The sequence below is a fragment of the Dendrobates tinctorius genome, unplaced genomic scaffold (genome assembly GCF_039654945.1).
Source record: "Dendrobates tinctorius isolate UK_male_01 unplaced genomic scaffold, ASM3965494v1 ptg000139l, whole genome shotgun sequence".
Taxonomy (NCBI): Eukaryota; Metazoa; Chordata; class Amphibia; order Anura; family Dendrobatidae; genus Dendrobates; species Dendrobates tinctorius.
Window position 1 is genome coordinate 12947810 of NW_027361807.1, and position 13440 is coordinate 12961249.

The following is a 13440-nucleotide window of genomic DNA, read 5'->3' on the forward strand; positions in this document are numbered from 1 at the left end:
AATCCCTCAGTGCTCCGATTCTCACCCCAGGCTTCTATTAAAGGGATCATTGGTATGGAAGTCAGGGCAAATCCACTCAGCACTCTGGTCCTGATGCCTGGCCTCTCTTAAAGGGATCCCCGGTATGGAAGTTAAGACCGTTCCACTCAGCGCTCTGGTTCTGACCCCAGGCTGACGGGATGAGGTGGGATATTAGAGGTAGTAGTCCAGTGGCTCTGGCTGATGGGATGATGTGGGATATTAGGGGTAGTAGTCTGGTGGCTCTGGCTGATGGGATGATGTGGGATATTAGGGTTAGTAGTCTGGTGGCTCTGGCTGACGGGATGATGTGGGATATTAGGGGTAGTAGTCTGGTGGCTCTGACGGAGCGATGTGGGATATTAGGGGTAGTAGTCCAGTGGCTTTGACGGGATGATGTGGGATATTAGGGGTAGTAGTCCGGTGGCTCTGACGGGATGATGTGGGAATATTAGTGGTAGTTGTCCGGTGGCTCTGGCTGATGGGATGATGTGGGATATTAGGAGTAGTAGTCCGGTGACTCTGGCTGACGGGACGATGTGGGATATTAGGGGTAGTAGTCCGGTAGCTCTGGCTGATGGGATGATGTGGGATATTATAGTGAATGTGACTATGCGGAGTGGGCGGGGCTCTATACTCAGATTTATATATATATAGATATAATCATTATAATTTGTTATAACTAACCGTAGTTAGTTACTATGCCTGGGCAACGCTGGGGTCTTTAGCTAGTATTTCATAAATTACACTTGTTTCAGCGGTGAAACAATCAATACCATGATTACACTAGACTGATTACAGCATTCACACTAGACCGCATCCTGACAGAACACAGCATTTACACTATGTGACCATAGACTGAGGAAAGTACACTGCTCAAAAAAATAAAGGGAACACTTAAACAACAGAATCTAACTCCAAGTAAATCAAAGTTCTGTGAAATCAAACTGTCCACTTAGGAAGCAACACTGATTGACAATCAATTTCACATGCTGTTGTGCAAATGGAATAGACAACAGATGGAAATTATTGACAATTATCAAGACACCCTCAATAAAGGAGTTGTTCTGCAGGTGGGGACCACAGACCACATCTCATTACCAATGCTTTCTGGCTGATATTTTGGTCATTTTTGAATGTTGGTTGTGCTTTCACACTCGTCTTAGCGTGAAACGGACTCTACAACCCACAGAAGTGGCTCAGGTAGTGCAGCTCATCCAGGATGACACATCAATGCAAGCTGTGGCAAGAAGGTTTGCTGTGTCTGTCAGCATAGTGTCCAGAGGCTGGAGTCACTACCAGGAGACAGGCCAGTAACACCAGGAGACGTGGAGGGGGCCATAGGAGGGCAACAACCCAGCAGCAGGACCGCTACCTACGCCTTTGTGCAAGGAGGAACAAGAGGAGCACTGCCAGAGCCCTGCAAAATGACCTCCAGCAGGCCACAAATGTGCATGAGTCTGCACAAACAGTTAGAAACCGACTCCATGAGGATGGTCTGAGGGCCCAACGTCTACAGATGGGGGTTGTGCTCACAGCCCAACACCGTGCAGAACACTTGACATTTGCAACAGAACACCAGGATTGGCAAATTTGCCACTGGTGCCCTGTGCTCTTCACAGATGAAAGCAGGTTCACACTGAGCACATGTGACAGACGTGACAGAGTCTGGAAACGCCGTGGAGAGCGATCTGCTGCCTGCAACATCCTTCAGCATGTCCGGTTTGGCAGTGGGTCAGTAATGGTGTGGGGTGGCATTTCTTTGGAGGGCCGCACAGCCCTCCATGTGCTCACCAGAGGTAGTCTGACTGCTATTAGGTACTGAGATGAGATCCTCAGACCCCTTTTGAGACCATATGCTGTTGTGGTTGGCCCTGGGTTCCTCCTAATGCAGCACAATGCCAGACCTCATGTGGCTGGAGTGTGTCAGCAGTTCCTGCAAGATGAAGGCATTGAAGCTATGGACTGGCCTGCCCGTTCCCCAGACCTGAATCCGATTGAGCACATCTGGGACGTCATGTCTCGCTCCATCCACCAACATCACGTTGCACCACAGACTGTCCAGGAGTTGGATGCTTTAGTCCAGGTCTGGGAGGAGATCCCTCAGGAGACCATCTGCCGCCTCATCAAGAGCATGCCCAGGTGTTGTACAGTAGGGAGGGTCATACAGGGACGTGGAGGCCACACGCAATACTGAGCACCTTTTCCTTGTCATGAGGCATTTCCACTGAAGTTGGATCAGCCTGTAATTTGATTTTCCACTTTGATTTTGAGTATGATTCCAAATCCAGACCTCCATGGGATATTCATTTTGATTTACACTGATAATTGTTATGGTTTATTGTTCTGAATACATTCCACTATGCAATGAATAAAAATTTTCAACTGGAATATTTCATTCACAGATATCTAGGATGTGGTATTTTAGTGTTCCCTTTATTTTTTTGAGCAGTGTATTTATAAAAACTGTCGTCTGACTGACCACAACACTCACAGTAGACTGTGCACTAATTGACCAAAGAATTTACACTAGGTGTGGACTGACTTAGCACAGTAATAATAAAAGACTGTGGACTGACTTACCACAACATTTACAATAGCTTGTGCACCGACTGACCATATAATTTACATTAAGTGTGGACCGACTGAGCACAGTAATAATACCAGACTGTGGACCGACTGTCTATATGAATTAAACTAGTTTTAAATAAAAGTGGTAATTACCAGTGTGAGACTTATAATAACTGTCTGCTATCATAATCACACACAGCTCTACAGTGTAATCAGAATTAACACAGTACAGCAGAGCTAACATAGGCAGCAGATGTGAAGTTTGTCTCATTACAATAACATTTGCAGCTGCGGTCATAGTGCTTGAGCTTCCATCTCACAGGCAGCCAGTGTGGAGGAAGGGCAATACAGCAGAGCTGACAGCAGTGGAACAGACAATTCCAAATGTATTTGCTGTGTTTGTAATGCGACAAGATTCAACTGTGCTGTACTGTGTAATCAGGCATAGATCTGCAGCTTATTTGACAGCACTATGAGGGGACAAGTGAAGCTGCAAATGTGTTTAATGAGACATAGTTCACTTCCACTGTAATGTATTAGTTCTGCTGTGCTGTTCTGATTTTACTGCAGAGCTGTATGTGATTATGACAACAGACTGTCAGTCATTATTACATCTCACACTTGCAATGCCTCTTTTAATAAATTAACTTCTGGAGGCAGATTCTCATGCAGATCAGCGTCTGGCCCATGTTCCTGAACAACTCATGTACATTTAAGAAAAAAGTGAGTTTCTCTGGAATAAGACATCGGATCACAGATATAAAGATATCGACATATAATTTTATTTTGCTTCCTATGAGCTACAAGCCCATATAGACGGCTTAGGAAGATTGATCCTACTGGCAAGGTACAATATACTGTATATCCCATTTAACAATGCTGTACTGTTCGGGTCTAGTGGAAAAAAAAGTTTGTGAAGCTGCAGATTATTTATTATGAAGATCTGTAAATCATGGTTAGGTGGATTTGTTTATTTGTATTTCTATGCAGCCGCACACTCCGGTCCTGAGTGCTGGCAGCAGTGCCGGGTATTGAGACGCAGACTCGTGCGAGTTTCTCACATTACAAGCGCAAGTGTGACCCCAGCCTTAAAATAAAAATGGCATTTGAAACCAGCAGCCTTCTGTCCAGGCAGGAAAAGTGTATTCTGCTGACATCAGATAATTCTCTGATAACTAGCCGCTAATACAGAAGTTTGCAATAAATGGATAGATAGTGATTCATCCAAAATTATACAATACTGGTGGCAATGTCACTGTGGATGAACAACTTGTGACTTTCTGAGGTAGGTGCCCATTCACACAATATATACCGAGTAAGCCAGGAACGTACGGCATCAAGATATGGACACTTTGTGACAGCAGCAGTTCATACGCTCTAATTGCTCAGGTATATGTGTAAGGGAGATCCAGGGCCGTAGCCATAGCCAAGCACTCTGGTGCATCTGTGCCCTGGCCTCCTCTTACATGAAAACAGCATGCTTTCACCAGCATACCTGTACCACAGCATTTTCCCTGTTCAGACTTCCTGTGTTTGGTGATTCTCTGGCCCATTTCACCCCGGTCCTGAGAGCATCAGCCCATGCAACTATCTGCCACATGTTGAACAGTCTGCGCCCTGTACTTTCCCAGACATCTTTTCTCCAGCATTTTCAGGTGGGGACACCTCCAACAACTCCACTCATTTGCTGGAATTCTTTAGGGGAGGGCGAGGTCTTCTTTCCTTCATCCGCACCCACCAGGGGCAGACCGGGGAATATCGACAGGTGGATTTTGGCACCATTACTGTACTGAAACGCTGATGAAGGAAAAGGCCCATGTCTACTTCGACGTCATTTCCCGCCATCTTCATGGCCGCCATCTTGGCCAACACAATGTCAGTCTCTTTCACGGTATAACTCAAGTCCATTTTTTAATCACATCCGGCATTTTAAAAGCATTCACCAAATCTTCATCTTTAAGTTTTCTGAACACAGCATTTACTCTCACATCATTCACATCTTCTTTCTTTGCGGTTTATCCGCATTGCAAGGTAGTCGCATTCTGCCTACTACGCCAAGTGTAAGTGAGGTCCAGGGCTGTAGTCATGGCCGAGCACTCCAGTGCATCTGTGATCTGGCCTCCTCTTACATTAAAACAGCATTCTTTCACCAGTGTAGCGCCATCAGAGATACCACTGTGATGCTGAAGCCTTTCTGCAATTGGTTCCGCAAGAATTGAGACACAGTCTGGTTCAAATGCAACACATGAAACTTTATTTGAATAACTTGGCAGCACATTCTTGTCACTTACAACATCAGCAGCAAGTTCCATGCAGTTCTCATTCTGTTCTTTCCCTGCACTTAGTGCTACGTCCTCCAGTACATTCCGGGGTAATAGCACCTTAAGTGGTACCGCAGCGTTCTTCCTGTTCAGACTTCCTGTGCTTGGGGATTCTCTGGCCCGTTTCGCCCCCGTCCTGAGAGCATCAGCCCATGCAACTATCTGCTACATGTTGAACAATCTGCACCCTGTACTTTCTTGGACAGCGTCTTTTCTCCAGCTATGAACTGCTGCAATCCTGCTGCTTAAGGCTAGTTTCACACTTGCTTTTTTTTGCAGCGCGTTTTTCCCGCAAAAAAACGCATTGAAAAAATGCATACAAAAGCATACAACTGCTGCGTTTTTTTCAAGCATTTTTATGAGCATGCATGAAAAAAACGCAGCGTTTTTATGCGTTTGTATGCGTTTTTAGTGCGTTTTTACCGCGTTTGCGTTTTTTTCCAACATTAGGTGGCCCCTCACACTAACCCAAACCATGACTTTACTAACCCTAACCCTGACCCTAACCCTAACCCTAACCCTGACCCTAACCCTAACCCTAATCCTGACCCTAACCCTTAACCAAATCATACTTAACCCTAACCCAAACCCTAACTAACCCTAACCCTAACCCTAACCCTAACCCTGACCCTAACCCTGACCCTAACCCTGACCCTTAACAAAACCATACTTAACCCTAACCCTGACCCTAACCCTAACCCTGACCATAACCCTAACCCTAACCCTGACCCTAACCCTAACCCTGACCCTAACCCTTAACCAAACCATACTTAACCCTAATCCTGACCCTAACCCTGACCCTAACCCTTAACAAAACCATACTTGACCCTAACCCTGACCCTGACCCTAACCCTGACCCTAACCCTGACCCTAACCCTTAACCAAACCATACTTAACCCTAATCCTGACCCTAACCCTGACCCTAACCCTTAACAAAACCATACTTAACCCTAACCCTGACCCTAACCCTAACCCTGACCCTAACCCTAACCCTAACCCTTAACCAAACCATACTTAACCCTAATCCTGACCCTAACCCTGACCCTAACCCTTAACAAAACCATACTTAACCCTAACCCTGACCCTAACCCTGACCCTAACCCTAACCCTGACCCTAACCCTAACCCTGACCCTAACCCTAACCCTAACCCTGACCCTAACCCTTAACCAAACCATACTTAACCCTAATCCTGACCCTAACCCTGACCCTAACCCTTAACCAAACCATACTTAACCCTAACCCTGACCCAAACCCCAACCCTAACCCTGACCCTGACCCTGACCCTAACCCTAACCCTAAACCCCCTTAACTAACCCTAACTCTAACCCAAACCCCTAAATTCCATGGTTAAAAAAAAAAACGCATATGCAAAAAAACGCATACATGAGCATGCCAGTGCGCACATATGCGCATCCATAGGCTATAATGGCCATTTTTAGCGCAAAACGTGCGCATATGTGCGCATGCGCTTTTTTGCAGGGCCAAAAAATGCAACATGCTGCGTCTGGAAAATACAAACGCACACCCCAAAAAAACGCAGCGCATGAAAATCGCATACATGCGCTTACAAGCGCGCAGGTATGCGCACCCATGTTAAATATAGGGGAAAAAACGCATGCGCACATATGCGTTTTTTTCCAGCGCTAAAAAACGCAAATGTGAAACCAGCCTAACACCATACTTCTGTCCTAAAGACTCTGAATGGCTAAGCTTCTCTTTTTCACATTACGTGACTGCTGTGGTGTCCTGGGCCTAGAGTCCATGTGAACTCTTCGGGCGCCTGGGCCCTTCTGCCTACCTAAGGGAACGTTCCTAGCTTACCACAGAGCAGCCCTTACTATAGTTAACACTTTCCTATACCATTCACTAGGTGAAAGCTCTGTACACTATAATGCCCCATCTAGTACCAATCCAAAAACTACACTTACCCTATACACTATACATAGCAGCATTACAACAGTATAACATTGTACATATATACATTTAGCAAGACACGATAATACACACAACAGTGTAGCAGTACCATTATATAGACATCGTAATACACTTAATCATGTAGCAGTACCATAATGTATTAACAAATATACATACACTGATAATATACGGCACCAGGATGAAAGAAAAAGGCAAATGTATAACCATATATCATACCCCCTACATATGCATGAAACAAGCCTGGAGAAAAACCTGAAAAGAAGCAGGGAAAGCCAGTCATTTCAGATTTGACGTTTGGACTAAGAGGACAAACTGAAATGTGACAACTTTTTTTTACATCGCACTAACTGGGGCAGCTGTTGCTAAAACGAAAACTTACAATGGTAGGCACTGGAAGAAAAAGCAATGCTGAACTGCCGCATGGTATCGTAGGTAAAACAGATATTCATAGTTCAGCGTTTTCATTTACTGGAGATACATCAGTGTTTTCTTACATTCCCCCCCAAAAAAAACAGGTTTTCCTGACAAGCACGATGCACCATGGCAATGTCATAAGTAGTCGAGATGACAAAAAGCCGCAGATGATATTAGCTTGTAATGCCACCAAAGAGGCAGAAGACACAGTAGATCAAATAACAACTACGTACACAAGCAAAAGCATCTGGTGGCCAAAGGTTTTATTTTATAACATTGTTGATGTGTCTGCCTTCAATGCATTTGTTTTATGACATGAAATAAACCAATAAAGTGCATGAAAGAAGACTTTTTCTGGAAGAATTAGGAAAGTCACTTGTTATGCCATCAATTTTAGGAAGAAAAATAAAACAACGAAGTGAAGGAGCAGCAGTCATAGTGAACCATATCCAGCAGCTCAACAACACGAAACAGGGCCTCCACCAGCACTGGAAAAAGACTAAAGTAGAAAAAAAATGCAGCATTTGTCCATCTGTGGGGAAGGTGACTTGACGGACAGACGTGACTGGCAGAAGGAGGGGACGGTTTGTGCAGGAGAGAAGGAGATTGACAAGATAGAAGGGTGACAGCTAGGAAAGGTGGATAGGAGGGTGTAGTACTGGGAAATGACCACAAGATGGCAGGGGAGAGTAGTTGAGGACTTGACAACAGCTTATGGCTCGAAAAATGCACAGTCATGGGGGCGGGGAGATAGGAACCCAGGAGGGGAATTCCCGGTGAGAGAGGGGATAAGTAGGAGTCTCTGCAGAGGAAGGCGGAAGACGGAGAACGGAGAAAGCTCGGCCAGGGGACTGACAGAGTGGACAGTCAGGGGGGTGGCCCTGACACGACGTACCACAGGACAGGCGAGGTGATATACCGCAGGACAAGTGAGGCCCCGGGAGTACCGACTGGACGGCGACCTCGGGCAGGTGAAGCGCTGGCGGTAGATGGGTCTAGGACAGCCCCAGTGAAAGATCTGCGAGGGACGCCAACATGACTAAGAGACAGGTGAAAAGGTACCCGGGCCTAGAAACGGAGAATTGTACAGGCGGCTGCGATGCGTGGCAGTGGTCGTCAGGAGGACGACGAAATTAACCTGGAACTGTTACAACTGGATTCTGTCTCCGTCTCGTCTGTGCCTCATCTGGTAAGCAGCGGTCCACCCCCCAAGCCCGGCCCCCCTACCACACATCTTCGTGTGATAAAACAAATATTACATGCTATTTATGAAAAGCCCATGTGAGTTATTTCTGTGCAGAATGTAAGAATGGCTGAATGTAGCAATAAGTGAATATGTAAAACCTTTTTGTAAAGAAAATAAAGCAAACTGAAATTTTGATTTTCATTTTTCATTTGCCTTTAACCAACCATGATCCCATACAGTTACATAATGCAACTGGTATTCAAATAAAACGCTTAGAGTAGCTAAATGACAACATTAACAGACTTTAATAAGTACAAGTGTATAGCCAATAACGACAGAACAGAAGGAGCGATCTTAAGAAAAATGCTCGTTCATCAGGTGAAATGATCTTGTGAGCAGTGCAAACGATCATCATCCTCGGCAGTATATTGTCTTGCGTAAACAGGACTCACACTACCGAAAACAATGGAAGCCTATGTGCACTGAACAATGTATATTCCAGGTCATTCAATGAGCATCATTTACCGCGGTCTGCCTGTTTATTCAGGCTATTAAATGGCTGCCAATCATTAACTGTTTTATCTTCAGGAACATACTGCTCCCCAGCTTTCCAGCTTCCCGATTTTTGGGACCAGAGCAGGCAGGAGCACCTCTTTGACTGACAGCACAGTTCAGCAGCAATGGTGTTGTCTGTGAGAATTGTATACTTTTCCAAAGCAGCCTGTCTCTTGAGACTTGTATATCATCATGATCTTGTCAGTGAGGGAAAGGGACTGCAAACTTGTGCCGTGTCTTGACAATGGCGAGTGGGTAAGGGAGTGTGGGATGAATGGTGGAGGCAATCAAAAGAAATCCCCAAATGTTCAGTCCCCACTCCAAGACAGCAGCAGTGGACGGTCTCCTTAGCAACGAGCTAGTTAATGGCAAACTTGGTTAGTTCAAGGCCAGGATCACACATACGAGAAACTCGGACGAGTCTCGCATCTTAATACCCGGTACTTGGGAGCGAAGCGTGCGGCTTCATAGAAATACATGCAGCCACACGCTCTGCTCCCAAGTGCCGGCAGCAGTGATCCCGGCCTAACTCTAACTATACCTACTCTATAACATGGGAATAACCCTTTATTTGAAAGATTTCCTATTCCTAACATTCAGGATAAAACAGAGATATTTGGATATCCATCACCCTATATGTAGCCATTGCATACTTAATGAACATTAAAAAAGAGCTCATTGATGACACTTAGTGTCCTCACCACCAAACAATAGACCGATATTATACTTACACCAGTTGTAACTAAACTACATCCTTCTCCAATGCTGGTCTCAATGTATGAGCGTTCTTCAGCAGTAATGGAAGGATGAGCAGCTGGGCTCTCTGTAGCATGTAGCAACCAGAACACGTACCAAATCATTCCAAACATTCCTGCACCACAGAGGAGTATGGATTAGTATGGTCACTATAAAATAATCTACTCTGTGCATGCCAAAGCTGACCCAAAATACAAGGATCCATAAAATATTCTTTCTAAGGATCTATATAAAGAAGTTGTCTGGTTTAGAAACCCCATTAACTAATTCTGTATTCGGGAATTCTGACTGTAGAGGAAGAAACCTGTTGGCACAGAATGTGTGGGCTGCCGCCGATCCTCGGCCACTAATTGACTGTTACAGTTACGCAATGCCCTCCGCCGCATGTTCACATTAAAAGACAGGCTAATCCGAAGTACGAAGGGGTGCAAGTGCTTCATCAATTTTACGCACAATCAAAAATGCTCCTCTTTTTGTGACATTTTAGCGCAGCAAGTTTCACAAAAACAAACTGCATCAAAATAACTTGCAGACATAAAATCACCTAGGAGAAGTACAGGAGTGCACATGCGCTAAATTTTGCAACTTTTTTTTTTAAAGTTGCATTTGATATATCAGTCTAAAACGTCTGGAAAAGTTATATTGATAGTAAGATAAAAAAAAACTAAACAAAAGACAACTTTAAAAAGGTGTAAACTGATGAAAATTCCCTAAGTCATATGTTTTTTTTAATTAAAGCAACTCTGTCAGCACAGAATGACTGCTCAAACCAAGTACAAGCGCTCGGTGCACCATGACGCGACCAAACATTTGCATACACCTTCTCACCTGCTCGGTTTCTCTCAATCTCCACCCTTCTCTGACTCTATGAAGCCAAAGCTGTCAATCATAGAAGAAGGGGTGGAGTTTGAGAGAAACCAAGCAGCTGGGAAGGTGTATATAAAGGTTTGGCCGAGACATGGTGCACCGAGCGCTTGTACTTGGTTTGAACATTCTGTGCTTACAGTCCCTTTAAATGAAAAACAAAATTCAATTTTTTTTCTATTTAGTACAAGGATCATCCACCTTCAGTACCCCAACTATTACACTATAATTCTCCAACATGCCCTCAGAGACGGCTGCCAGGGAATGCTGCAAGTTACAGTCTCAGTTTATAAAAAGAAAGTGTGTGAGTTTTTATACACATATAAAAAAAAACAAGCTTACCATAAATGTAAAATACAGAGGACCAACCGATGTATTGTACAAGTATCCCTGCTAATGGCATTGCAATTACTGCACCAGCATAGGAGCCTGTAATATAAAAGTAACAGATGAAACAGTATTTAAACGCACCCTGTCATGTCCCAAAATGCTATAAACCTGCAGATATGGGGTTAATCTGCAGGCTAATAGCTTTCTAAAGCTGCGCGGCTGCTGTACTGAAAGCCCAGATACCGGGAGTAAATGAAATTTATTCCTCCCGGCTTTCAGTTATAGAGACACGGCTTTAGTCACTGCTTAGAACATGGTGAGTGGTGACAGTAACCATATTACTGACTGACAGCCGGCAGTGCATCACCACAGAGCCAGCTGTCAGCCAGTGATGGGATGTGGTTACAGCCGCCGATCTCTATGTACTGAGCCATGACTGAGGCCTCACCTACAGGACTAAAAGCCTGAGGCTGCTGGGAGGTATAAAGTTAATGTCCGGCAGCAAGCTTCAATATGCTATTAACACTATTAGATCAGGGTCACACTTGCGAGAAACTCGCACGAGTCTCGCGTCTCAATACCCGGCACTGCTGCCGGCACTCAGGACGGAAGTGTGTGGCTGCATGTATTTCTATTCAGCTGAGCGCTCCGGTCCGAGTGCCAGCGGCAGTGCCGGATATTGAGACACGAGACTCATGCAAGTTTCTCACAAGTGTGACCCTGGCCTTGAGCTGCATATTAACCCCCATTAGTAGAGTTTTTGACATGACAGGTTCTGTTTAGTGACCGTGTCTTTAATGTGGACTTGCACACCAAACCCACATCTTTTCCCGCATTTGATTGCTGATTTAAACCCTTTATCCCCAAGGGTGGTTTGCATGTTAATGACCAGGCCAATTTCTACAATTCTGACCACTTTGCCTTTATGAGGCAATAACTCTGGAACGCTTCCATGGATCCCGGTGATTCTGACATTGTTTTCTCATGATATATTGTACTTCATGACAGTGGTAAATTTTATTTGATATGACTTGCGTTTATTTGTGAAAACCCAAAAAAATGGATATTTGGTGAAAAATTTTAAAATTTCGCAATTTTCCAACTTTGAATTTTCATGCCCATAAATCACAGAGATACTGTATGTCACTTAATAAGTAACATTTCCCACATGTCTACTTTACATCAGCACAATTTTGGAACCAATTTTTTTTCGTTAGGAACTTATAAGGGTTAAAATTTAAACAGCAATTTCTCATTTTTCCATACCATTTTTTTTAGGGGCCACATATAAAGTCACTTTGAGGGGTATATATGATAGAAAATACCCAAAAGTGACACCATTCTAAAAACTGCACCCCTGAAGGTGCTCAAAACCACATTTAAGAAGTTTATTAACCCTTCAGGTGCTTCACAGGAATTTTTGGAATGTTTAAAAATAAAATTAACATTTAACTTTTTTCACAACAAATTTACTTCAGATGCAATTTGTGTTATTTTATCAAGGGTAACAAGAGAAATTGGACCCCAACGTTGTTGTGAAATTTCTCTTCAGTACGCTGATACCCGATATATGCAGGTAAACCACTGTTTCGTCACATGGCAGAGCTTGGAAGGGAAGGAGCGCCGTTTGACTTTTCAATGCAATATTGGCTGGAATTGATCAGACACCATGTCGCGTTTGGATAGCCCCTGATGTGCCTAAACAGTGGAAACCTCCCACAAGTACACCATTTTGGAACTAGACCCCCTAAGAAACTTATCTAGATGTGTCATGAGCATTTTGAACCCCCAAGTGCTTCACAGAAGTTTATAACTTAGAGCCGTAAAAATAAATAAATCATAATTTTTCCACAATTTTTTTTACTTTTCCAAAGGTAACAGAAGAAATTGGACCCCAAAAGTTATTGTGCAAATTTTCCTGAGTACGCTGATACTCCATATGTGGGGTTAAACCACTGTTTGGGCGCATGGCAGAGCTCAGAAGGGAAGGAGCGCCAGATTTTACTGTTATGGTTTGCAGGTGCTATGACCCACTGAGAGAGCCCATGAGGTACCAAAACAGCAGAACCCCCCATAAGTGACCCCATTTTGCGAACTAAACTTTTCAATGAATTCATCTAGGGGTGCAGTGATCATATTGACACCATTGGTGTGTCACAGAAAATTTATACCATTGGGCAGTGAGGACAAAATAACTACATTTTTACCACCAAAATTTTGTTTTAGCCAAAGATTTTACATTTTCATGCAAGAAGTGGGTAAAAATGGCACCAAAATTTGTCCCACAATTTGTACTGAATGTGGCAATACCTCATAAGTGGCTGTACAGTACTACTTAGCCATGCAAAGTGACATCAACCCCACAAATATTACCCCACTTGCTGCCGCAACAAAGCAAGTGGGAAGAGCCGGGCAAAGAATTGGGGCATCTAATAGATGTGCCTTTTCTGGGCAGCTGCAGGCTGCTATTTTTAGGCTGGGGGGGTCGA

At 44.1% G+C, this 13440-nt stretch overlaps 1 protein-coding gene across 1 annotated transcript in view; it reads right to left on the reverse strand.

Annotated features, from left to right (window-relative positions):
• Positions 1 to 13440, reverse strand: part of SLC17A8 (solute carrier family 17 member 8) — a 76950-nt gene that overhangs the window by 36749 nt on the left and 26761 nt on the right. Inside the window, exons 6-7 of the mRNA XM_073545039.1 lie at positions 10964 to 11050; positions 9733 to 9872 (exon numbers count right to left, since the gene is read on the reverse strand). Coding sequence (XP_073401140.1) covers positions 9733 to 9872; positions 10964 to 11050 — 227 coding nt within the window. The remainder of the gene's footprint in view (positions 1 to 9732; positions 9873 to 10963; positions 11051 to 13440) is intronic.